The sequence below is a fragment of the Haliaeetus leucocephalus genome, unplaced genomic scaffold (genome assembly GCF_000737465.1).
Source record: "Haliaeetus leucocephalus isolate CR32 unplaced genomic scaffold, Haliaeetus_leucocephalus-4.0 Scaffold395, whole genome shotgun sequence".
In the NCBI taxonomy this organism is placed as follows: domain Eukaryota; kingdom Metazoa; phylum Chordata; class Aves; order Accipitriformes; family Accipitridae; genus Haliaeetus; species Haliaeetus leucocephalus.
In genome coordinates, this window is record NW_010972831.1 from 9,034,827 (window position 1) to 9,061,168 (window position 26,342).

The 26,342-nt window shown below is 51.3% G+C and overlaps 2 protein-coding genes across 3 annotated transcripts in view; both read right to left on the bottom strand.

Annotated features, from left to right (window-relative positions):
- CLUH (clustered mitochondria (cluA/CLU1) homolog) overlaps nucleotides 1–19,557 on the bottom strand; it is a 33,306-nt gene extending 13,749 nt beyond the window's left edge. The window contains exons 1-12 of one of the 2 annotated variants that reach the window (XM_010573878.1): nucleotides 18,364–19,557; nucleotides 12,392–12,588; nucleotides 10,600–10,771; nucleotides 10,294–10,437; nucleotides 9,955–10,082; nucleotides 9,153–9,307; nucleotides 7,541–7,666; nucleotides 5,082–5,229; nucleotides 4,229–4,321; nucleotides 2,983–3,677; nucleotides 1,581–1,798; nucleotides 827–931 (exon numbers count right to left, since the gene is read on the bottom strand). In XM_010573878.1, the coding sequence (XP_010572180.1) occupies nucleotides 827–931; nucleotides 1,581–1,798; nucleotides 2,983–3,677; nucleotides 4,229–4,321; nucleotides 5,082–5,229; nucleotides 7,541–7,666; nucleotides 9,153–9,307; nucleotides 9,955–10,082; nucleotides 10,294–10,437; nucleotides 10,600–10,771; nucleotides 12,392–12,588; nucleotides 18,364–19,237 (3,055 nt within the window). In that variant the 5' untranslated portion in view covers nucleotides 19,238–19,557. Of the gene's footprint in view, nucleotides 1–826; nucleotides 932–1,580; nucleotides 1,799–2,982; nucleotides 3,678–4,228; nucleotides 4,322–5,081; nucleotides 5,230–7,540; nucleotides 7,667–9,152; nucleotides 9,308–9,954; nucleotides 10,083–10,293; nucleotides 10,438–10,599; nucleotides 10,772–12,391; nucleotides 12,622–18,363 lie in introns of those variants that run through there. The other variant, XM_010573876.1, reaches the window with a different exon arrangement.
- A 152-nt stretch (nucleotides 19,558–19,709) lies between these two features.
- The window catches only part of LOC104835798 (coiled-coil domain-containing protein 92), a 26,874-nt gene continuing 20,241 nt past the window's right edge, over nucleotides 19,710–26,342 (bottom strand). The window contains exons 5-7 of the mRNA XM_010573969.1: nucleotides 20,671–20,753; nucleotides 20,212–20,329; nucleotides 19,710–19,828 (exon numbers count right to left, since the gene is read on the bottom strand). Coding sequence (XP_010572271.1) covers nucleotides 19,710–19,828; nucleotides 20,212–20,329; nucleotides 20,671–20,753 — 320 coding nt within the window. The remainder of the gene's footprint in view (nucleotides 19,829–20,211; nucleotides 20,330–20,670; nucleotides 20,754–26,342) is intronic.

The following is a 26,342-nucleotide window of genomic DNA, read 5'->3' on the forward strand; positions in this document are numbered from 1 at the left end:
CAACTGGCTAGACTGGAGCGGGAACATTTCATCAGATGGACCAGCAAATACTGCAAGTGCTAGAAACTCGAAGCCTTTTGGTTTTGCACACTGAAATTAAAATCAGGTTTTAAGTTCTAGCTGCAAAGTCAGTGCCAAAGCACTAATCCTTACCAGCCTTAGAAGATGCTTGGGTGTTTCAAAACACATGGTCCACATTTATTCCAAGCTAAATTCAACTATATGGCCATTCCCCATTTGCATGCATACAGCTCGGTATTCACCCCCACAAACACTCTGGGAGCTTCTTCTGTATTTTCAAATAAAAAACACTGATTCCAGCCACGGAAAGCTACATACAGTGCCTGCAACTGATGTATGCATTTGAAAGGGCACTGTGACCTGCTTACCAAAATGTTACTAAAACAAACCCTGCCCTTCACTGAGGACGCAACATCAGTTGTTCAACTACAACTGTTGTTTTTTTGTGTAAACTTCTACATTAGGATAAAATGTAATTTTTTCCCTCCCTCCGCTTCTTTTCATGCGGTCTAGCAGCTGGGATGTTGGAGAATCGCATGAAGATTCTTGGCAGCAATCTGCAGACCTCCCCCGAGCATAGCAGTGGGAGACAGCTTACTGCCCGCATTTGGTAGCTCGAGCATTGCAATCAATTACACTTCTTTCTCTCTCCTGTATCTTTGTGCTTCATGGAGAATCCTGCAGCATGCCCAGCCAGCCAGAAGCCAGCAATATTCTTAGCTACAGAACACAATTTTTTGTCTGTGGCTGGCTGGACACAGCAATCCTCTGAAGGAGGACTAAAACCAGCTCTTTGTACACATACCTGGTGAGAAGATATCTGGGTTAAACCGAATGTCAAATGATGTGTCACTAATGGAGCCTACAGCCTTGCAAGCATTTCGAATCACTTCTCTGCTTTTGGGATCCACTGGAGCAGGAAGAAAAATAAAATACAAATGAATGTGGATTTCAGAAAATGACAAGCCTAGCTATTAAATTAAGATAAAAGTTTTGTTACTAAAAGCAGCAATGATGGCACATTCTGCAGAAAGCCATTAAAAAACCAATCAGTTGTAAGATACTTGGAAAGGAGGATGGCTGCAGAACGCAAAGCCTAAACGAGAGCACATAAGATGACCCAGAAAACCCATGGATCCCCCACGCCGCCAACCACAGATACTCAGAAATCCAAGCCTGGGATTCCCAAAGGCATCTGCATCATGCTTCCCAGCCCTGCCACAGCCCGCTCCCCTCCACCTGCACAAAGCCTCTGGCAGCCCAGTCCCAGCTGCTGACCCCGCAGGCCAGCTTGCTGGCCGGGCTCTCGCTCCTGCGGCAGAGCTGATGGGCTTGCTGCATTCAGAGACACTCGCCCACCTACCCAACTGGCCCCCAGGTGCGTGAACAGCTCTATGCAAAGAGCTACGACAACATTGACAGAGGAAGCCAGTGCTTGTCCTGTTTAACAACAAATAATCACCCCAAGCACCCCCAGTCTGGCTTAGCTCCTACCAGCAACACAGCCCACCAGCTAGGGCAGGAGGCCTGGACTGCTTCTGGTGCCAAGGATGAAATACCTGTTCCATCGTCGGATGCAATGGTCTCAGCAAGCTCTTTCACCTGATCAAGTCCAGTCACGTTATCGTCTATTTTACCGTCCTCTGACTCAGACTTCTCGCTGTCTGCAGTACCGTTCTCCGGAGAGGCGCCATTTTCCAGTGCACCTGAGCTCTCCTGCTTGTTGGCTTTCTGCTGCATCAGCTGCAGTGCAGCCAGCTTCATGAATAAGAGATACCTACAGTAAAGGCAAAGAGGAATTCAGCACAGCAGGAGAATCCAAGAGGATCACAACTGCTCTGTGAGGAAAAACCTCACAAAGTTAGCATTATAGGCCATACGGTTTCCCTGTGGAAAGGCAGGATGTACACCCTCTTCCCACAAGCTTTCCAAAATCAAAGGAATGCACATTAGTTTATCAGAAGATGCAAAAACCCGTGGGTTTTCATTACCCATCACAAGGGGAAAGTAATCTCCTTGCAGTGGTTACAAATTGCTTTCCACACGCAGCATCAGCAGACAGCTTGAGAAGACTCTCACTGCCAGGTGCACAGGACTAGTCAAACACAAACCAGCAGCAATTTTGCCAGGAGACCTTAGCAGAAAGAGGCCCGGCCTCTGCTAGCCAAGGAGCAGCAGCAGCAGCACCCTACGGCCATGGTCCTGCAGGCTGCTGGTCTGGAAGCTCTCCCAAGGAGCAACAAAGCCTGCCTGCAGGCACACGGCAGAACTGGGAAGGGTGCTGGCTGCAGAACTGGTTGCTCAGCGGGCAGGACTCCTCCGTCAGCAACTGGAGGGCTCATCTTTCAGGCAAGCGAAGCACAGGCTCTGACCATCTGTGATAGCAGAGCACCTGCAGCCCTTCACATTGGAAGCAGGAGCATTAACATCACTAGCACCACACGGCCGCACCGCATGGCTTCAACTTGCCCTGCTCCCAGAGCTCCCACTTCCTCACCTGCACTGAGCAAGCCCGCACACCAACATATCTCACCACAAAAGTGCCTACAGCAGTTCCCATAGGTAACTTTTTTTCAGCCTCTAGGAAAAAAAGGTAGCATTCAAGACATCTGGAGAGCCTTAAAAAGAAGCATAAATCCTTCCCATTCCCTAGCCATCAGATGCACAAGATATCCGCAGGGAAAGAAGAACTAAATGTTTGGACAGGAAACAACAAAAACAGATCTGGAGACTAAAAAGCAAACCACCTCTTTCCCTGACTGCCTGTAACCCTGTCAGAATCCCTACTGTTTTCACCTCTCATTAATTAAGTTTCTATAATTGCACCTGCACAGCCAAGCAATGGGGAAATTAGCTGCCCAATTCTGGGAGCTCTGTTGTGATGTCCCTGGGACAACGCAGCATGGTCCTGACTTGGACCATTACCAGTCGCAGGTGGAGGAAGGGGGGAGCTCAGCTCACCTGTGTTCTACAAAGGCATCAACAAGTTCTTGCCGGAGACAGCAAAGCTTGTGTCTGTGCTGCTTGGGGAACCCCATTTTCTTACATTCCTCTGGCATCTCCTCCCCTTCAACAGGCAGGAAGTTTAAATCTGGAGGGAAAGTGCGGAGCAGGTCCAGGATATAGTGACGCCCATCGTTGCCAATAATGCCTTTGCACTCCACTGAGGAGCACAGCTCCACCTCCTCATTCTTGTCATTGAGGACTTTGTGCTTCTGGATCTTAAGTGGCCTGCTGGTCTTCTCCAGCAGCTCCAGGTACTTGGGGTGCGAGACAACTGTCTTGCCAAAGTCTATTGACCCATAGATGACGCTCTGTTCCTGCTCCCGTTCCAAGATGCCAGGAATAATAGACTGAGCTGTCACCCTGTAACCTCTGTAATCCACCACTACAGTCCCCAGAGTGTACAGCCCTTCTACATCCACAGCATTATAGGTCCGCACACCATTGAGATCATTGGTAGGAGCTACATAAGCAGCAACATCTCCGCCAAAGTCCTTGTAGTGGTCACGGACGTCAAAACCCAGGCTGAAGAAAATGTTGTTCCAGATGAACATCTGCATCTTGGTCTCTTCACTGGGGTTGATGGCCATAACATTGCCATCAATGACAGCCATAGCACCTCTTGTTGCTGCTGCAGTGAAGTCGCTGTGAACCTGGAGGCAGGTGAAGAGAAATCTGGGTAAGCAAGAGCTCCCACCCTCCCAGCACTTTGCTTTCAAAACTCCCTGCAAATTTGTCCTTCACTCCTCTCCTCCTGATAGTCTTCCAGCAGGCAGGTCAGCTGGCTTTTACTTTTGTGAGCCTGGCTAGTGGCTTGCATACAAGCTCCAGGAGCCAGAAATTAGCGTTCAGTGTGGCTTAGGCTCATTAGCTCTCTGCAGAGGAAGGCTTCCGTGTAAGCGTGTCCCCCCTCCTTCTGTTCATCCCACCCACTCAAAGGAGGACTGGATCTGACAGAACAGCAGAGGACTAAGAGGACGCTGCCTCAGGGTCAGCAGGGAGACACAGGGTCAAGGAGCACAATTCTTCCCTGTGGGGCTGGGAGCAGAAGGCAGACATGCAAGAGAGAACAAGACCCCTTAGCTTACAAACAGGGATCCTCCTCTTGCAGTTTCTAAAGGGTAGCCCAAGAGAAGTGTCCAGATGCGATACAGGCAGCAGAGAAGGGGCTGCGTGAAGAGTTGCCTGCACATCCCAAAGTTACCTTGAAAATGGCTCGTTCTCTCAGCAGTCTCTCAGGCAGGTTCTTGCGTGGCAGTTCTCGTGTGGTCTGCAGCTCCTCGTTCCAGTCTCTGGTCTGAAAGAATCAAAGCCTTGTGGGAAGCAATGCACTGTGTAGGAAGGAGCTGGCAAGTCAGCATTTCTGCTTTATGAGGTATTTTATGAGAGAAGGGAGGGGAAGGGGCAAAAATTCAGGCTGCTGTGGAGTTCAGAGGAAGTGGATTAGCAGCAGGAATGAACACTGCTTGTGAGTGGACTTTATTCAACAGCAGTTTGGGATAGATCTTACATTAGCCCGTCTCATGCAGTGCAGTTTAACTGAAATAGCAGCTTGCCACCTCTGGAAGAGCATGGTGCAGGTTTCATCAGCCAGCACACTGCAACGTAGTCACACCGCAGGCAGGCAGCCACCCATGGGCAGCCGTTACAGCCCTGCATTGCTCACAGCCTGCAAGATATTATGCTATAAAGCTGCAACTGAAGCATTTAGAATAGTTTGCTCAGAAAAACAAGATCCATTCCAGGCCTGACTGGCCTGGAGGAGCACTCTGTCTTCTGTGCACTGGTGCTCGGCAGAGCAGGGACATAGAATTTGTGAACACCTGAGCAGAACCTGCTCCTCACAGACCTTTACATGCTCAGGGAGTTGCAGCCTGAGCAATATAGCCCCTATAGTCAAGGGCACTGTCAAGAACAAGGACTCCTGCAAGTTTTCCTTTGATGAGCAAAACCCTTCCACAAATACTAGTGGTCTACTTGTTAAAAAGTTAACCAGTTCCCAGCGCAGCTGGCAGCAAAACTCTTGCCAGCGTTCTCAGGCAAAGCAAGACCAATACCTGTCCAGGTATGTGCTCTTCATAGCCCAGTCTAGAAGTATAAGCGTCTTCTGCCCGGACACAGTCCATGGCGTGTTCTGCTTGCGGAGCCGTCCAGCTGTACACTTGGAAAGGAGTAGCTATCCTTTCAAAAGGGTGTCTCTGAACCCTAGTTTGGGAGTGGAAACAATCAGACATTTTCCAAAGGAAGATTTCTTTCTATTCTAAGAGAAATTTCCATCTGCTGCAACATCAGCTTCTGACAAACAACAGAACAAGACCAGGCCTCACAAGCAGCACAGTGGACTTTTGTTTAACAAGTACTATACCCCACGATGACTGATTGGCATGGGCAGCATATCTCAACATCAGTCTGCAGAATTTCCTGGGCTCTCCCCATCCCCCTTGCCAGTTTTATCCTCAGTTGTATCACCAGAGATCCCCATCACCCTCTGCATTCAGAAGTGGAGGATGCCCATTCCCAGCTAGCCACCTCTCAGACTGGCCCTCAGCTTTAACACCAATTCATAAGGGTCGTATTATAAAACCAGCCTACAGCACACATCCACTAACAAAGTGAAAAAGCAAGCTTCACCGAATGGTCCCCTCGTGTAATCTGTCTACTCTCAGCAGGTGCTGGAGTCTCATCTGTATTTACTTCTAGCCCAAGAAGCAATACAGTATAATCATTTTTAAATGGCCAGATAGTCACAGTGGTGGCTTGAGGCCACTGCTAATTTCCAGCCCTTGTCTAGTGTCACTTTCATCTTCTTAATGAGAGCAGAAGCAGAGCTCCTGAAAGCCCCACAATGTGCCTGTCAATTTGCACCCTGCTGAGCCAAGGCAGTTCATTAAGCGGACTCTAAAGAATGACAGGCTTTTGCACAGGACCCACTGTCCTGGAGCAGAATAAATGGTCCCTGCAGCAAGGACAGGAGAATAAAACAATACATTTATTATTATTATTATTATTATTATTATTATTATTACTATAGGCACTAGAGGAAATTAGAGAAAATGAACATGCATGGACACGTTTAAAATAATTATCATCTCTCCACCGTAAGCCTACACAAAGCCCTCATGCGTTACTTCCCCTGATATTTTATGCTTCGGTCTCTTTTTTGGATTCAGGGGAGTAGTACCTACTGATCAGGTTACCAGCCCAGTCGCTGCTGCAGCACATGCCCATGCTTCGCATTAACTCTTTGCTGCCTGGCTAGCTAGGAAGTCAAGGCTCCCACAAGGCATGTAGCCAACACTGAGACTCAGCAAGGAGACCTACATTTCAGGAGCTGGTCAACACATTAGCAGTTTCCCTTGTATGAACACTGCAGTCCACATCTGGACTTTCTGTCCTGGTTTTGGCTGGTATAGTGTTATGTCTTAGATTCAGTATGAGAAGAATGTTGATAACACACTGATGTTTTCAGTTGTTGCTAAGTAGTGTTTGTACTAAGTCAAGGATTTTTCAGTTTCTCATGCCCAGCCAGCAAGAAGGCTGGAGGGGCACAAGAAATTGGGAGGGGACACAGCCAGGACAGCTGACCCAAACTGGCCAAAGGGTATGGAATATCCATGTGATGTCATGCCCAGTATATAAAGTGGGGGGAGTTGGCCAGGGAGGGATTGCTGCTTGGGAACTAACTGGGCATCAGTTGACAAGTGGTGGGTAACTGCATTGTGCATTACTTGTTTTGTATATTCCAATCCTTTTATTAGTATTGTCATTTTTTAATTGTTATTAGCAATTTCTTCCTTTCTGTTCTATTAAAGTGTTCTTATCTGAACCCACAAGTTTTACGTTTTTCCTTCTGATTCTCTCCCCCATCCCACTGCGGGGCGGAGGAGGGGGCGAAGTGGAGCAGAGAGTGAGTGAGCAGCTGCATAGTGCTTAGTTGCTGGCTGGGGTTAAACCATGACACTCTCCCACTGTGCAAATTGTCCTATGTGTTCAGGTTCTCAGCAGGGACAGAGTGTGTTGAATTCCAGGTAAACCCCACAACTGATACTCCCATGGCAACAGAAAGCTGTCATCCCCCCCCCCCTTTGCTTTAGGCAGAACTAAAATCCGTAAATCTACATGCTGTAAGAAAGAGTCATCTGGGAGTTACAGCCAAGAGAAACCATCCAGTGGATAAGGATCAGGACTCTGGGCTTCCACTGGCCTCTGTTACTGTCATGTTGAACAACAGCAGACAAGTCACATCAGCTCTGACAGCTCCATGTTTTGAGCAAGGGAAAGCCAGTTACATCAGGGTGCTGCCATGACCTTTAGTCAGGCATTTTGTGGTCCTTGCTGCATAGACTTGCATGTCCCAACCACTCCACCACTATGTGAGCTCAGAGAAAGCAGGCATTGCAATCCTTACTATATCAGTGGCATCAAGTTCCCACAGAACCAGCCACATAGCTGAGCCTCACCAAGCAACTTTACAACAGACTACTCAAGGCAACAAGAGAGGAAAAAGTGCTGCTACCGTTTCTTCTGCAGAGCGGAAAAGTTTTTTTTGAAGGTAGGGCTGATCTGGTTAAGTAGTTCCACCAAGGAATGACTGAGAAAACTGGGGTTTGCAGGTTTGGGATTGAAGTTATATGCAGTAGACCTGCAAGAGAAAAAAGAAACGAAGTCACAAGCCGTTGTCATGCCTGAGACTTCCCATACCCTAGGAACATGGTACATGAATGAGAGCTTTCCATATATGCACTGCGTGAAAGGCCTGCACAACGTGCCCTTGCTTGCAAAATGGAGACCACGTGGCACACGGGCAGATGGGCTGCAAGAGCCCTCTCCAGCCTCTCCACGTGAGATACAGCTAGTAACCCTGTACCTGGGCCCTGATGGATTGCACAGCAAATTTAATTTACACCTTCTCCAGCCACCACCAGGTTCAAGCAAGGCTTGTATTTTTATAGCTGGGAAGGATTCATTTCACAGAGCTTCCCAAACACACCAAAAGGGCCTTTGAGTAACAGAGAACACAACGGTAATGGCACCAACTATACTAAACAGTTGGTGCCCTCTCAAGATACCTTGTCTCCTGGCTGGAAGGCTGAGCACCAAACCTGCCAGGAACACACCGACAGATCCTCCCCCTCAGGGTCACGTTTTGCCAAACTCAGAAAGGCAACTTGTTTCATGTTCATTGTGCCACTTGGTCTCCTGGGACCTGCACTCAGATGTGTACCCTTAAACTTAGTACTTTTAACACTTATTTTTACAGATCTGGGGGAAAACAATGAACTACAAATTATTTCGCTCACAAGCCAGTTTAACACAGAGCACTTCCACTTCATAATGAGACAGAAGGTGGAAATGCACTTGAATTTTATCTTTTATATTTTAAGCTCTCCTCCTCTTCAGGCAGCTTCATTCTCCTTCTGTGAATTATAACCTTGTATTTCAAGCATGCAGTTATGGTTGCCCAGGCAATTATCTGGACTGCAGGATCAAGGCCACCCAGAGATGTTTCCGAGCTGATGGTTGCTCAGGTACAGCAGGGTTTGTTGTTCTGAACTTCTTTCCTGTCCACCCTCAACTCAATAGGTCTCTGTTACAGGCTACTGGGCTTGATGGACCCTGCACCTCCCTCAATACAGCCACTCTGACAGGCACAGCACAGCCCCTTTAACAGTCTCTCACAGCCACTATTTAAAACAAAAACAAAACCAAACAAAAACCAAAGAAAAGCCAAAAAAAATCTTTTCCAATCTGTGCCCAGCTTAGGCAGTTCTGACAGGCTGTGCTTTTGCTTTAGGGCAAAATGAGATAGATGCAATGGTCAAGAAAGAATTCCTTCCCAACTCAAAATGCTCGAATTAGCTGATGACATTATGGGATGTTTAAACCTTCCCTAAAGCATCAGGCATTTATCCACTGTGGAGAAATGGTACCAGGCATAACTGAACAGCCCAATCCAGTATAGCAACTCCTACAAACCCATGTGAGCAGTGAATTAAAATAGGCTATTTTCCATATGCACACACACACACAAAAAAAAAGTAACAATTGTTTGTTTGTGGGTTCTTTTCCAGTTGGCTATTGCAAGCTCCCTGCTGCAGGGCAGGACAGGAGGAATCTTAGTTACTCACTGATTCAAGTAAAATCCTCGAGTGGATGCAGTGATACTGACATGCCGATCCTCCACCGTGATGACATATAAATACATGAGGTCTCCATGCATTTTCCGGTTACCAGGTGGAGGGTTCCAGCCACTCATCGTCAATACCTTTAGGCACTGCAAAGGCTACAGAAGAACACAACAGAAGCAACTCCTGTCAGCAAGTATTAATTCCCTTGAGTTACAGAGACATTGAATGTACATGCCAGATTCCTTTCACCTGCTGCCCTCATTTGGTTCCAGAAACAGAGCTTACAAAAAAACCTGCTCTCAAGAGCATAGCCTTCCTCGAGCCGCTTGCAGTCCACTAATTTGCCTCAGTTTGCTGCCTTTCACACCATAAGACATCGGTAAAAACAGACACCCTGGGCCTTTGGGCTGCATAAGGCATGGATTTCTTGCTGTACTGGTTTTCAAATGGCAGCTTCTAAACCAGAATCCAAGTGGGAGGGTATGGGAAAGCTAAGGGTAATTTGTAGTGATCCGCAGATCCTGTCTCCAGGACTATGCAGAGAAATGCAGTTCTCCCTTCCCTGCCACCCCTCCCAACAAGACTGGCCATTTTACACTCTGCAGATGTCCAGACTCAGTGTCCAGTGTTTTGCACATGAGCTCTTGGACTTTATTCTTTTGGCTAAGCAGTGCTATTCCAGCACTCATTAAGCATCAGGCAGAGCAAATCCCAAAGTCCACTTCAATCTTTCAATCCCTGAACACCAGTTTGCTGCAAGGAATGTGCCAATAGCTGTTTTAATGACACAGAAGAACTCTACCTTCCAGTCTCTGTTCTGGGGCTGAAGGGCACACAGGGGTCTCTCTTTGCTACCTGGCAGGATATGTTCAGGAGGGGTGCAGTCAATTTGTTCCATTTCAGTACCTTTCTTCTTCCGTTTTCCACTGTCTAGAATGGACAGAGATAGAAGGTCAGTGCTGAAAAACTTAGCATTCCCTCCTCCAGTAATTACTCAAGGAGGAATGCAAAGGTGCTCCAAGTGTTTCTCTGCATTCCTGAATGATGTGGGACAGCTGACTGTTACGATGTGTTTTAACAAACCAAGGAGTCAAGGGAATGAAAACACTGACCACGTCAGAGCAGCTTTTTTGCCCCGTACCTCCCAAGTCTCCTTCAGTGAAGACACTCAGGAAGGACAATGAATTACAGTCCACACCATTGAAAGCATCTGATGGGTCAAGACTCTTCAGAAGGTCCCGAATGTGACGCACGTGTATCCTCGCTTCTCGCACTGTATATGGCTCTGATGAGCAAAAAGGAAGGAAAGAAACTGGAATTACATAGTTGCTTACTCCTTTGGCACACAGATCTCAAAAAGGAGCCAGAGGAAAGGGCTGCCACGTGGCCAAAACCATTCCCTATGAAAACCCTCACTCATTCCCTCCCGAAGTCTGAAGGAACTTGCCTTCCACCACTTTCAGCAGCGAGCCCTCCTGCAGTCCTTCAATAGTTTTCAGCTCAGCAAAGTTATCGAGGACATTGCCATCCAGCTGCAGAGAGAAGCAAGTCCGATGGCAGGTATCTTCACGGTCCATTAAAACTTGGTGGATCTCTTGCACCATCTCTTGTGGAGAGACCTTAAGAAGGGAAGAACCCAGACAGTTATTCTGTCCTCACACACGCTCTTGCCAAACTTTGTCCATCTGCTGCAGAATCAAACACCTTTTGTACCTCTCCAGGCTTGGAAAGGCACACTCCAGCTCTCCCTCCCAGGAAGAACACTTCTGTCCCTGCTGAGAGAGCACTGCCACCTCTGGCAGGGTCGGCCACCCCAGCTCCATCCCACAGGGCTTGGCACCCAGAGGCGGCACAGCCTGGTGCTGTGCCAAGCACTCGGCATGGGACAGAGGTGGCAGAGAGGGCAGTGAAGGAATAGAAGGTGGTGGGGGAAACCAGGGGCTCTTCCCTTATGCATTCACACTGCGCATTTGTGGCGAGGCTTTGAATGACGCATGTGGAAAACAGACCATTTCCTCCACTCGATCTGCTGTGGTATCCACAGTGTGCTGTGGCGTGTCCATGCCAGTACCACACCTCCAGGGCACGCCACCTTCAAGTGCAACGGCTCCCGTGACGCAAGAAACTGCCTCGGCTTGTGCACCAGGGCTGCTCTCCTACCTCCCTGCTCTGGCTCCAGCACCACTGACACTGCTCTCAAGCTAGGAGGACTCAGGGTAGTTTACATAAGCTGCTGTAAACAACATGGCCTGCTATTATTAGCCTATTAAAACTAACAGCCAAGGGGATTTAAAGGAGAAAAAAGCTAGGCTGCGATACAGCTTGTTCCACGGGGGATGTAATTTCACTGCACTCTCTGCTAGTTTTGGGGAGATAAGACTTCCCACTGGGTTCAGACTCCAGATGCCTCTCCCCAAAATTAGAGATACTTCATCCAAATGGTGTTTGGTGAGGTATCAAGCTAATTCAGAGTATCAGCTAGGCATGTCAAAGCCCGTCCTGATCTGGCAGCACATCATTGTCCACATGACACACGCAGAGCTCTCCATGCAGAGGGGAAGTGGAGACTACATCATTCCCTTGATCTTCAGGTTGGTGCTTGAGCTCCGCGAGTTGTACTAGTGCCTGTTGCTGTACCAAACGCAGGTTAGCCTGAAGGAGCATCATGCCAAAACTGCTAGGCAAGCAAGGGATTTTCCCTTCCTGAGAGTCAGACCCAGAAATCATGTTTTCACATCCCTCCTTTAACACAGCCCAGAAGTGGGAAGGCCACTTCCCCTGTGCTCAGCTCCATGCCTGAGCCTCTCCGTGATGGACAAGAAGCAGCTACACCTTGGCTAATTCCCCCTCCCCTTGCTCCACACCTGGAGCAAACCACCTTTCTTGTCCTTGCAAAGCCTAGGCAGGCACGTTGCTCACATCTCCTCTTCCTTCCTTTTTCTCTAGAAGCCACTGGTCAGGCAGCTTCTCTCCTGCACCCTCCATGCTTTGCTGCCTCCTCCCCCACTTAATCCCATTGGAGTCTGGACAAGTCAGGGAGCTGTGAACAGCCTGAAGGTATTGTCCAGACTGCGGGGTCTAACAGGGGCCTCCCTGGGCATAGTCCCCTATCCCCTTCCCTGGCTGGCTGGCTGAAAGGACAGTGCTGCGTATGTCCTGGCTCAAAGGGAATCCTTTGAGCCTCTTCCTCCAGCACTACCTCCGCTCCACTCCCCTCCCCAGCTGGCCAAGGGAGGTACCTGCAGGGAAAAGGGCTCTATTCCTGGTGCACAGATCTTGACGGTAAATCCTGTGTCCTGAATGACAATGACCTCCTGGTCGTTCCCATCTTCTCCTGGGTCAGTCTCCTCATGGCCGTTCTGCCTGGCGTCCTTCTCGCCCTTGAGACTCTCGTGCGGGCCGCTGCCATTCATCAGTGGCACGCCAGATGGGTGCTCTGGGAGAGAAGAGAGGGATTTAAACAAGATATGAGCAAATGGATGGTCCTCTCCATGTGGCTAGAGAGACTGGTTCGGACAACACCACCACCCTCTGGCCAATCGAAGTGAACCAGGGGTTAATAGACAGCAAGAATTTTATTCTGCACTTGGTGTTTACTAGACATAGGTGTGCCAGGCCCTTCCCTCCCTTCCCCTCACAGCATAATTAACATGCTCTTGCTCGCCTGCGGGGTTTGCATCTTCCACAAACCCTGTGCGGAGAGGGGAGGGAAGGAAAGCAGGAAGGATGGGTCAGTGTACAACACATTCAGCTTAGTCTTAAGAAGCCTCTTAATTAAAAGAAATGGGTGTGTTGGTGCTTTGCAGCCCGGAGGCAGCTGTAACCTCTGCACCAACATGTTACACAGCTCCTAACATACCTCCTGGTACGCTACTGTTCAGCCAGGAGAGAAGGGAGGGGAAAGAGACGGCAGTTGCATTGCTAAGCCGTGTGTCACGTGGCAGCCAGGTTACTCCACAGGCACACAAACAGCTCCCACACCCCTGCCTGCATCTGGCCACCCTCCGCATTTCCAAAATACTTTGCCGAGATCCCATGGTGCCAGGGTGAGGCTTTGCCTAAGCAATTTTATTCAAGAAAAAGGTGATGACATTTTAAGTGCTCATTTAGACAGATGCGTCACAGGGACAGGGGAGCTCTATGCACCTACTTCGCTGCTCCCACAATAGTTTGTTTTCTTTTCCAATAAGGTGGATAGGATCAGAGAGCTGATAAGATCTAGGAAGCTGCAGGTCTGCTAGAGCAGCCTACACCCACCAAACCAGGCTGGGGACCACGCTAAAGAGGATACGCTGCGTTGTTGGACTGAGCTGCTGCCAGGGTAAGCTGGAGTCATGGAAAGAGCTGATGATGACAGCTGTTGAGAGAGGGAAGAGATTCCATTGTCCCCAGCCTGGGAGCAGGGTACCACTCTGATCCACCTACCCCAGGCAGCAAACGCTGGAAGGGAGTAGGTGTCGTACCCCACAGGGTGCGTTTGCAGCATGGCTGTGCCATCCCAGCCATGCACGGCCAGCACATCGGGCTGCTGGACCCCCAAAATCACACGTGGCTGTTCCAGTTTGGTGCTCCCAGGCACCCACTGCTTCCAGGCAGCACAGACAGAGCAGGTTGGGGGCTTTCCCAGGCACTGGGAACAGCCTTTTCAAAAGGCTGCACAGGGTCGGGGCGGCTCAAAGCCAGGATAATGCCCCAAGGCTGCCAAGCACCAAGCTGCAGTCCTCCAGCCAGCTCCACCTGGCAGGTCTCTTTCCTCCTCCTCACCTCCTAGCAAGGCATCAGTCCCAGCCCCAGCTGTGCTCCAGGGGAGATGGCAGTTCAACCTCTGTCACTTCTGAAACGCAGACTGGCGCTGTGGCTTGAAGACCTAGAACTATCACAGCTAGTTCTCGCCTATCAGCCCCAACTGCTCTGGCAGCCCAGAAAAGTCATCCAGCCTTCACCATGTATAAGAAAAAGGGTTGACATGCTATATCCTCTTGCACGCCTCTGGAGCTCAACATGAGGCTGCAACGACAAGCCTGCTGAAGCATCCCTGGAGGGTCACACTCCTACTCCGGTCTACAACTGCCAACAGCAAACCTGCCTCAGTGACGACCGTCAAGGCTGAATTAGGACATGGTGAAAGAGAGCATGAAACACTAGGAAAGCACACCCGTTCCAAAAGGCAGCAGGTAACAGGGCTACCTTAAGCAGCCTCTGCTGCCTTCAGCATCTCAGCAGCTGCTGCTTGTGTACCCTGTCACTTTGCGTATGTCCCTAAGCGAGCTGTTCATTTCTTTGACAGATGAAACCATGGACAAGCCAGACAAGAGGTCTGGCTCTGGCTCTAGCAAGCTGCAGTCGTGCTAGAAAGGAAGAAGAAAAGCTTCACACAAGAGTGCCCCAAGAGACGTGGTTTCAGAAAAACCACACCATGCCCAGAAGGCTGGGGAGAACCCCTTGTCACACCCTACAACCAGCAGAGCCGTACTCCTCCTGGACTGCCTGAACACACGGGGACAAGGAGGGAGAGCAGAAAAGCTATCGCAGAAAAGCTGCACCTGGGGCTACTAGTACCACAGACCGCACAACATGCCAGGCTCCTGAGCCAGGCTTGGTCCAGCCTCTGCCCACCCAAGCAGGGCAGGATCACTGAGCTTTTGCTCCTGATGTAGCAGCCAGAAAGGGGAGGCAGAATTTGGCTATGAGGAAGGCTGTAGCACTGACCAAAGACCCAACAGTCCATTTTCAACCGCTGAGGCAGCAAAACACCAAGGGGAACACCCAGGCAGAGCTGCAGCAGTGCTGCCTACCACCGAGACCCCCAGTCTCCACCTGCCCATGACCAAGGACCTTTTCCAACAGCGTCACAGATGACAAGCTCAAGGTGCTGCTTACAAACAGTGGACTTTCGCTGGCAATTGAGGTGTGGAAGGCGCAGCCTGTGGGATGTGCCAGTTCCTGTCTCCCTCCTCTCGTTCCCAGCTGCGTCGGCTGTCCTGATGCTCACGGAGTCTGCCCTGTGCCATGCTCCAGGCACACTCCTGTGCCTGATAGTCATGCTCAAGGCTTGACCAAGGATGCTTTCCAACCAACCGACTCATCAGCATTAGCAAGGTGGGCACTGAAGCTACTTCTGTGCCACAACAGTTGGCAGATTATTCCCAAAAGGGACACTGTCATCTCTGAGTAAATGTGATCTTGTTTTATGTCTTTTTTTTCTAAGCAAGATCCAGCAGAGAAGATGCCTCCACAGCAAGTAGAAATTAACTAGCCAGCTTGAAGCTGGAAGTGGGGAGGAGGAAAGCAGTGCATAGGGACTAACCAAACCAGGAGGAGACAGGCTTCACATGACAGCTGAGCAACCCCTGCACACGCCGCTCTCAAGCACAGCAGACACCTTCAGCTGCAAATCAAGACAGGAAAAGCCTGCATGCAGCAAGGAAAAGTTACCAACCAGGACCACACCTTTGCTTTTCACTACTCAGTGGTATCAGACCCCCAAACTACTGATGTTTCAGAAATTGGAAGACTGTTTCTTGTCTGCAGAAATACAACATATTCGCACTTTCCATCCCTCTTTCCCTACCTGAGGGAAGACGAGGCTGGTGCAGCTCCACACTTAGTGACAGAAGAGACATGTAGAGGCAATACCTTCATGTCTCCTTATGCCAGAAGATCCAGCTCCAGCCAGCACCGTCTTAAGTTTAGAAACAAAAGTTAAGCCTGGACTGAGAAAGACCAACTGTCCAGCAGGTTAACCCTCTGATTTAAGGCCAGGGAAGGCTTTCCAGTGAGGTTTTTACAGAACGGCTAAGTTTTGACAAAAACAGCATGTTTTGTTTCAACCCCAGCTGACAGCAGCACAAGCAAGCTTGCCTGGAGGACATGTTGCCTGCTGGGTGCTGACTCACCGCGTGTGCTCTCCCTGCGGGGAAGCAGAGCTTCACCCGCCTGCCTTAAAGTGGGTCACTGGATCTTACTGCCTGCTGCAGACTGGCTGTGCCGTGGCCTCAGCAGCATCACCAGGGAAAGCGAGGCAAAATCATCTGGCACTTGATTTCAGCATACTTGAGATGGCAGGAAGAGCAACAGGGACACCTGAAGACACCTGCAGAGACCTCTCTCCTGTTACTCACTCTCAGTTTAAGCCCCAAGCAGGCCAGTGGCTGCATTTAGTTGCAAGCTCTTGCCCACAGGATAAAGTGCCGAGCGATGCACCCTGGACGGTTTCGTGGAAGGCGGCTGAGTCACAGGGAAGCGGTCTCACCCGCTTTGGGGGCACTACCCGGCCGCTCCTCCCGCTTACCACCCTGCTCACGCTGCTGGAGACGGAGCAGGAGATCCCTCCCGGCACACGCTGGCCTCCAGACATGGTTTTGTGGTCTCGACCAAAGGCTGTGACCTCCAGTCTCCCCTGTCATTCCAAGGGATGTGCCAGCATCCCAGCAAGGACTCTCCTCCTTTCGGCCCTTGGGTTGTACCCGCAGGCGCGGCTGAGGCTGCTAAACTCCGGCTTGTGCTGGCTGGCAGCCGAGCTGTAACACGATGTTCTCATTGCTACTCAGAGCACAGCGTGAACAAACCTTGAGTGCACGCAAGACTAAAGCATCAGGAGAATGGGCAAAGCAAAACACTGAAGAGGGGAGGCGGCGGCACAGGCACCACCTCACCGGCAGCAATTGACTGCCTGACTGTGGCTTGCACCTGGTAGAGAGGATCAGTATAGGGATTAAGTTTCATCTTTGCACCTGGACAACGAGTACAGACGCCAAGGTGACATGCCCTGTTTTAATCACGCTTCTTATTTACAGCGAGGCTGCAGAGATGGCAGGCACCACGCGAACCCAACCGGTCAGGATCCCAGCATGAAAGAAGGTGTACACCTGAACCCGAATATTGCTGGCTGCATACAGTGATAGACAGCATAGATCATGGGAAGTGTTAGTTAATAACTAATGTTCAAACAAATGTTCTAAACCAACGTCAGTCACTAATCCTTTTCTTGGATTATCAGGTCAAAAAGACAGCAACATTATGTTGCTGTGAGTTAGCCTGGTCTGGAGGGACTGCTCTGTAGATGAGGAGTTTCCTTCCCTACACTGAGTAACAGTGGAGATTATTAGAGGCACAGAACTGAAAATTAAAAGCCTACCTTTTCCATCACTGAGTTTAGGAGCGCATTTCTTCTTATTGGCTCCAGTGTCATTCTGAGGGCCCAAATTCTGCCTTTCCCCTCCTCAAAGGTACTTCAAATTCTGAGCAGCATAAGGCAGTTTCTGCACAGTCTCCCAACCAGCTGTGCCTGCAGCCTCAACACCCGCCACTGGCACACTGATGGGCACACAAACAGCAAGCAAGGTGCTAAACCAGAAACCAAGCAACCAGCTCAGGTCAGTCACCCTACACATCCCCCTCATGCCAGCAGGTGCACCAAAAGACAGCATTTGAGACCAAAATTCAGCCACTGCACAGGGACTGAATAAAAACAAAATACAGTGATAGAAAGGCAAAATTTGACCACGAGACTTAAAAAATAATCATCTGAGTTTCTCATATCCTAGAAGTCCTGGAGAGGACAAAAGCCACTCTGAGTTACCATTTGGTGCCACATTGGAGGGACTGGTATGGACTCCAGCCGTGCTATGCCAGTTCATGGAGAAGTGGGAGAGGAAGAAAGCGAGATGCGGCCGAGCGGCTGCCCTGCAAACAGGTGGCTGCTACCCTCCAACGCTGCAGCAACTGGCTGGAGCCCCGCTGTCCCCACAGTGCTGGAAAGATGCACTGGGCAAAGCAGAAGGAACATCCCGTCCCTGCGCTCAGGGCAGCCCCAGAGCTGCTCCATCCCTGAAAGTCAGACGTCTCCTCCCAACCACGCATGGCTGAAGGCTCCAAGCAAACGCGGCTCTGGTCCCTCGCCACTCCCATCCTTTACAAGGGCCATGTTTGCAGTCACAAACAAGAGAAGGATCTACCTTATGCGTTAAGAAAAAAAATAAGCAAAACCCCCCTTATGTGTGTTTTGCTAACATGGACATGGCACAGACAGGTCACTCTGTGGTACACACCTTGGGTGTGATATCTCACCATCTTCCTCCTTTTCCTTCCTCACCTCCCCTTCTCCTTTGTCCTGCCCCATCCCACAGGCACACGCAGCCACCCACCCTCGTTACGGGCATACAGCATTTTGGCTACACGAAGCACAACAGAGTGCCACGTCGCTGAGCACCTAGAAGTGTGAGCTTCTTTTTCTTCCTCTTCTTCTTCTGCTGCTTTGAGGGCAGTGCCTGCGTCTGAGAGTCAGGATCACAGCTTGACCTGCTGCTGGGGCAGGCAGTGGGGTCTGTCATTACAAAACCAGTACTTGTGCCCCGAGCCTTAGATGACACCTCACCAGGGGGGACGGGCGGCACAACTGTCCTTTGGGCCGGCGGGGTTTTCTCCACACTTGCTGGCAGAGCAGAGGAAGGTGTCCCAGGGCTCCCCGGGGAGGGTGCAGTACCTCTGCATTTTGGCACGCTGTCTGGAACCACTAAGGCTGAGCCTAAACGTACCTCGTCGTGGCCCTGGCTGGCAGGACATGCTCCAGGGGCCACATCCCCCCTGTCAGCTGCTGCCACGTGCTCCTCCCGGCGGCAGGATCTATCAGCTAAGCTGCTGTCCTCAAGTTTCACGCAGCTCTGGCAGGCCTCAAGCAACTGAGCGTGATTGACCAGCCCTGCCGGCCCTTCCCCAAGGTCGGCTGGAAGGACAGCCACCGCACGGGATGCCTCTGCCTGCCGGAGCGGGCCGGCAGCGCCAACGCTGGGTCTCAAACAGCTCTTATCACAGACCGCCACCGTTCCTTCTTCGCCGTTGGCCTTGGATAGGTCTTGGATGTATTCGGTGCATTTCTGCAGGCTTCCAGTCACCGCCTCGCTGGGGATGATGTCTGGATACGGCCCAGCACACTGGGCAGCTTCTGGCACCTCTGGGCAGACGGCACAGCTCGTGGAAGGCTTTGGTAAGAGGGGTGACCTCTCATCAGGCGAGTTAAAGCTGCGCGTCTGGAAGATCAGATCGGTGACATGCCTGCAGCAGTTTGCAAAAAGGCTGTTCCCCATGATCACAAGCAGCCCGGCTCATATAACACCAGATTAGAAAAGTTAGTTTTGTTTGCAAATCTCCTGTTTGCACACATATACTGAAGTCCCCACAAGGCAAACTCCCACGCGGCAGCCCTCGCCCTCCGCAGCCCGGACCTGCTTGCCTTCTCACGCAGTCAGCCGCCTTCTCCAAAGAAAACTCCTGCTTGGCCCCAGGGTGGCGGGAGGCAGAGGACCGGCAGCTGACTCCGCACGGTGTCCTGCGCGCCCTGAGCTCGCGTCCTCGCCAGAATCGGATGCTGGGCTTGCAGCGCTTCTCCCAAAGTGCCGGCCCAGTGACCTTCACCCACCATGCACCTTCGCCCCTCTCCCCGACTGCCGGGCTGACACCGTCACGATATCCACGAAGCCCAAAAGTAGCTCCCGGTGGCTGAAGCTCTCCTCTCCCCGCCGCGCCAGAAGAAAACCGGACGCGTATCTAAGAGGTTCCTCAGGCGCGCTCGCGGAGGGATGCCAGCCCGACCGCCCCGGCCCAGAGGCGGTTATAAATAGCCCGATCTCGAGTGCTGCACCAGTGCAGCATGGGACGAGTGCTAGAGCGCTTCAGCACTGCCAAACCGGTGAGCAAGTGAGATGCGTTGAATTACAAGGCGAGGGCAGTTACTATGGCACGCCTGGGCCCAGGCACAGCCATCCATACTAAGCAGGCAAGCACAAAACAGCCAGGCAGCGAACCAGTAAGTAGTTTCCAGACGAATCTTCTGTCCTCTCGCCCTGCTCCGCCATATCAAACACAAACAAACCACAAAACCACATGCACAACCCCCTAACACCGCTCCTCTCTCCGTGCTAATTTAAGAAATCCCGGCAACTGAAAGCAGGGATTACGGAGCTGGAGATTTCTGCAAGCACCAGGCACCCCGGGGAGGCTGCAGCCGAGCAGGCCGCAGCATGCCTCCCGCGAGGCCATGCCGCAGCCGCCTGCTCCTCGCCTTCCCCCGGCGGCATCGGCCAGGCATCCCGGCCCCTCCACACGCTGGCACGCATCCCGCGCTGGCACACGCGCCGCTCGGCATTCAGCTGCTGGGGTCCCTTAGCGGTCCCGGTTTCCTGGGACACAGGCGAAGAGCCAGATCTTTAAAACGCACAATGGGATGTGCAAGAGTTGCGGCCTGAACCGACCAGCCTTGGACCTGCCCAGAAAAGCCCTCGTGTCTGGTTAGCAAACCTGACAACCCCCCCCACTCCCGGGCAGCCCAAGTTTTGGCACAGGCTTCCTCGGCGAGTCTCCCGAGCGCTCGACACGGCTTTGTGGATGGGAAGGGGCACAGCTCTGCACTGAGCGGAAGAAATATTGTGCGCTACGTTCCTAGCACAAAAATCTCAAAACTAGAACAAAGCCAAGACCACACAGCTCACATGATCACTTGCTCAAGGCCAACACAACACACACAGAGGAAGGGCAATCCCTTCTCCAAAGGCGGCCCCGGGAAGGCCAGGAGCAGCCCCCAGAGCCTCCGTGCCAGCAAGCCACCTGCCAGGAGAAAGGCAGAAACTGGCTGAAAAACAGACCAAAAGCTCTCCACAGAAAACCCTGGCTAGCTTCCGTTGTCCTTTTAAAGAGAAGAGGAATCGGAAGAGAAGTCTCTCCCACTCCACCTCGTTTGAGCTCCTGCCCCAATACGGAAGGAGCCCTAGGAACCCCCATGGCTGCTCCCCCAAGGAGACCTGAGACCAGGCACCCTTCGGCCTTGGGAGCCAGCACCAACTTTTTGATCACATCAGCACTGGTAACTCACGTTTTTCTGATGATTTTTGAAGGAGTTTAAGATGTACTGACAGCTTCAACTCTTCCTCCTCATCAAGAGGCCTCTGGGAAGAGGCAAAATCTCCTCCTGGAGAAGTACCTGATCAGGAGGTCTCACGCAGCTGAGCAGCACTTCAACTCAAGCCAAAGCAAGTTCAGAGCAGTGTGGTATGTGCTAGCTTTAACACGTGAAGGCTGGTGTCAGTATAGCAAATGCAAATTAAATTTCAGCTGAATAATAAATTAAACAAAATAAATAGTTTAATGAATGTAAATAAATTGACTAAATGAATAGGCGTGAGCTCCAGAGATAGCCCTAGTGGAAACGTTTCGGCAGGACATCCCGTCAGGGGAGGTGGGAGACAGCACGGAGGTGCCTCCCTCTACCTCCCCAGCAGAAACCACAGCTTCCCAGCAACTTTCAGCACTTTAGGTGCAACAAGCACTTCTTTTAATAAGGGCCCACAGTGAAACGTTAGAGCTGCTCTACTGCCATCATTAAACTCAAATTGGTTATAACCCATCTGTGGGTAGAGGTATAAGCACTGCATTTATTTTTCAGCAGCTTTACAACACTGGGGACTGACTCGCATGGAGAGCACAGCGGGGCTGCAGCATGCAGCTCTCTCGACAAGGGCTCCAGGCTCACTGGTCTGGACGTCTCTCCTGTGGCACTAACAACCCATGGATGGCAAGTGGGGAAATTATTCATTCCTAGCTCTTGTGCATCCGCAGTAAAATTTGGCTGGATAGACCTAAGCAACTCAAGCCACATTCCAGCCTACTTAGAAGTTTGTGGCTTTTTTGTATTCCTATTGATACTGGGACATTTGCATTGCAGCTGTGCCCTAGGGCATTCATGGGGTCCCACAGCTGCTGGCTCAGGCACTTACAAGCCACTGAAATACCTCACACTTTGCATTTGGCACCCCGAGTTACCCACACTGTGCTCTCCACACCTGGGAACTACATTTAAACCCATTTGTAAACTTTCTATCTGGCCAAAACTTTGGAACCTTAGTCCCCAAACTAGCTGGCTGGGTGACCCTGCTACAACAACGTGCAATTCAAACATCACAGAAATCGGGAGCAAAGACTAGGACCCAAGGCAAAGTGCAAAGATCACCATCAACAAAAACATCAACTATGTTAGGAAGAGCATGCTTCTCAAATTTCAAGAGAAGAGAGCCAGATGAAGGAATTGCATTTCAGACAGATACCAAGAAACAGTCAATAATTCTCCAAGTACATGTTTTTTATTCTGGTGCATACCTTAGTTTCAGAAAGCTACTGAGACAGCGAGAGCCCAAGACAGTGAACTATCCCGTTAGACTGTGCATGCAGTGGGACCAGCAGAACATCAGGCTTGCAGCCAGAAGCAGCTGTGATGGGAGGCAAGAGCCACAGCTCCACAGTGTTGCAGGGAAGACTCCAGCTTCACCCTGTGCTACTACTGATGCTTGTCACCACAACCACAGCAGCTCTGGAGAAAACTCCACGCAGCACAAGCCTGGAAAGACCAACTTCGCCAGTCCTGAGAGCCCTATATAAATCTTAAACTGGGTGAGAGCCCCAAGACCTGCCAAGCTGACAGCAGCGTTCGCACGGGAGATCAGACGGCTGCGATGTTGTCCTCAGCAGCTCCCGCTGCCTTCCTGCATCCTGCGGCACAGATGTGCCGATTATCCCGCAGCCTCCCACCCAGCCAGCCCTGCGCCAGCTGCCCGCGGCTGCCCCGGGCCTGCTCGGGGCCGCACACAGCCCCAGGGAAACAGGCTGGGCAGCTGCTCCTCACGGCTCTGCAGTAGCGTGCTGCAGGCGGAAGCCTGGGAAACTTGCCTGTCCCGCAGAAACCCCTCTGCCAGGGACACCAGGCAACCCCATCCTACCTTAGTGCCATAACCCAAGCTGGCAGCAGAACCCACCTTAACCCCAGCCGAACCTGCACACTGAGCTTCCAGGCTGGTGTAGAGCGCTGCTGACGATAAAGACAGAGCCTTACTTACCCCCAGTGCCTGCTCGCAGGGCACTGCACAACACAGCTTGCTAACAGGCAATATCCACGTTACCATTTCCAGCCCCATCCAACCGCAACGGCAGGAGGGTAGCTAGCACAGTACCCGAGAAGGAGGGCTGGTGTCGGGCTAGTCCGACCCACAGGAGCTCTAGGTAAGCAGGGCGAGAGTCACAATCCCGCAGTTTTATGTTGTTGGACAGTAACTGCATAAAACTCCTCTGAGCCTGCACCTTTGTCAACAGGTCACAGCAGAGCTTTTCTCTTTAAAGAGAAGGGCAAACTAAGGAATGCTTTTTTTTTAAAAATATGCCATTACTCTAATGTCACTTAGTTATAGGGAACCTTACTTCAGTGGCCTGCTTCACGGGATTCTTCCCTCAGGACCGGTCAAGCAGCTGGCAAGAACCGCAGCAGTAATTTCTTCAGCTTGAGAAAAGAACTTCTGTGAGTGTAGATCTATTTTCCCACCCAAAGAGAGAAGGTTTGTCACCTAAGTGCCTCTGTACCAAATTGTCAAGAAAACGCCAGATAACCACTCGTCCCAGACTCATTAACGTTAAAGAGGTAGAACACAACAGAAAGTTCAACAGGCAAACAGGTACGTGCAAGCTCTGCTACATCAACAATGCACTTGCGGAAGGTGAGAACCAAATGCTAACCCTTAGACAGCCTTGCTACTACTGGCGAAAAACTGACCTGCTTCCAAAAAGCGACAGCCACTGCCACCACGGGGGTAGATACACTTTGGTTTTAATCTTTTGCGCTCTGTCCAAGCACTGCCCCGTGGACTGGTTTTACTTCTCAAATGCAGATTAAAAAAATGCATGAACTTCAGACCTCTAAAGCTTCTAGAAATAACAACTTTCTAGTACAACCAATAGAGCATGATGCAAGAAAGCAAAGCGAGCACTGGAGAGCTGCACCAGGAGAGGGGTGCACTGCCAAGTTTAGTCATTTACAGACAACGAAGACAAACACAGGACTCTGCAACACAATGCTGTTTTCACTGTGCACGAGGCAGTTCTGCATCTGCAGGTGGATTTATCTAGGTGCATGTTCCTGACCTACTTAATTCAGCTTTTCAGCTGGGAAACCCACGAGCAAGGCTGCTCAGGCAGAGCAGCAAGCTTCCAGTGGGAGCTCAACTCTGTTGAGCCCACCGGCAGAACTGCTCCATACGGACATGATCCCCTCGGGTTCCCATCCCCCATCTTGCCGCACAGATGCTGTGTTATCACACTCCTTTCCTCTTCTTAACCTTGTAGCGGTGATCAGATTTCTCTTGCACAATATTCCTCTGATTCTCCCCCCGAAGCCTGTTACAACTGCATATTAAAAAAACCCGACTGCCAGCAATTCAGCCCTTTCCAAAACACCAGCAAACCTCCAAGGTCGGGCAACAGACAGTGATAGCAAATCCCGAGATTAAGAATCAGTCTTCTGACCTTGCTACTAATGCACAGCTACACTTGCCTCCACAGCAGTTTTCCATTAACACCTGCATTCTCCGCTTTTTTTAACAGAAGACATGGCTGAAGATACAGGTGGCTGGGAAGAACAGGGGTGGAGGGACCTAGCTAGAAAAATCAAATCTTTGGGCAAGGCAAGGTTGGAAAGCATTTTATGGTAGCTAGAAGCACTGCTAAACTTGCACGTGAGAGAAACTTGTTCTAAAGCAATGACAGCTGTAGGAACAGAAATAATCCAAGAAATGCTGCACACAATGGCCATCTCCTGATCTCATGCTAGCTAGTAAGAAAGGTAACTTAATCCATAACTGCACCCATCAGAAATCATTACAGGAACCCCAACTGTTCATGTTTTTGTGTGCTTCTGCACTCCAAAGGACAGCATGGCCCCAACAGTTTTGTCTAGCTTGGAGGTGGAGGGAAGTAGCCATCAGCCCTCTTGCCTGTTAGAGGCGGAGAAAACAACTCCCAAGTCCCGACGGCTGGCACAGCAGAGGGGTATATTTCCTCAGCGAGAAGGCCCCTCGGAGCCTGCCCAGCGGTACCGACAGTCTCCTTCAGACAAAACAGGGTGCCCAAGACGAGGTGCTCTGCAAGCCACACAGGCAGCGGCAGGTACACCAGAACAGAGGCCGATTTTCCCTGGCAGAAAGAGAGGCCTGGGAACCAGAGCTCATAACGCTGCCGATGCCAAGGCGGACAGGCTGCCCCCACGTCTGCTACAGCACAGTACCTCTACCTGGGAGCCGTTCGGCCAGAGGCACCGCCTCAGCCCCAGGCTCCCAGACAGGACAAGAGCCTTCCTCCTCCTCCCCCGACCCATGAGCTGCCTGAGCATTCGTGCAGCGCTGAAACGGGGAGGATTTTTCCACCTCCCTGCCTCCTTCAGCAATCAGCTTGCGCCCTGAGAAGCAGGGATTACACAGCGTAACTTTTTAACCCAGTTGCTGGCACTGCAGGCGTGACGCCGGCTTTAGAAACGGGCGTGCGGGGGGGAGGGCGAGGCTTTCAGCACTGCGCTCCCCACTCTTGAACTGCGTCCAGCCTGCTCCAGCACCGAAGGCTGATGAACTTTGCTTTAGGTGACAAACTTCAAAAATTCACCTCTCCACCGTAAAATCAGGGGAGGGCGGAAATGGCGGGTCACTCGCTCAGCGGATACAAGTGCCTCAGGTCGAAGGCCAGCCACAAACCACGCTGCTTCTACCCTTTTTTCCTGTACGTTAAAGATCAGAGAAAAAGGCCGAGTCCAAGATGGAGCGCTCAGGACCGTAACTTCTTGAAGATACGGCGCACCAAACTCAGCAAAACCCAGAGCAGGGGGTAGCCTCGCAGGGTCTGGGCCCAGAGCCCTGGTCCAGGTGCTGGGGACGGTCAGGACATGGGGCTGCACCTCCTCCCTGGCCTGAGCTGCTCAGGGTCTGGTTTAAAGCAAGAGCAGCCAGCAAATAACTCGTTAAAACATGTCACTTCCAGCTGAGGTCTTGAAGGAGCCATCTGCCCTTCCCCAGAAAGCCCAAGCTCTTGCTCCGGAGCATTCCCTAAGGTGTCAGTGGCTCCTGTATCCCAAACTCCCAGGATGACCCAGCTCTCTCCTACCCACCACCACAGAGACGCCGACATCCACAACGCGGCCGGGGCCGGCACCGAACTTCGTGGCCCGGCGCCCGGCCCCCGGCAGCAGGACCGGTCCCCCGCAGCCCACCCGGTGCTACCGGCGGCGGCAGGGCAGCCTGGGCGGCGGACGGGAAGGGCGGCCGCTTCCTCGCAGCCAGGGCACGGGCACCGGCGTTCCCACCGGGCGGGCCCGGTCCCGCGGATCACCCGCCC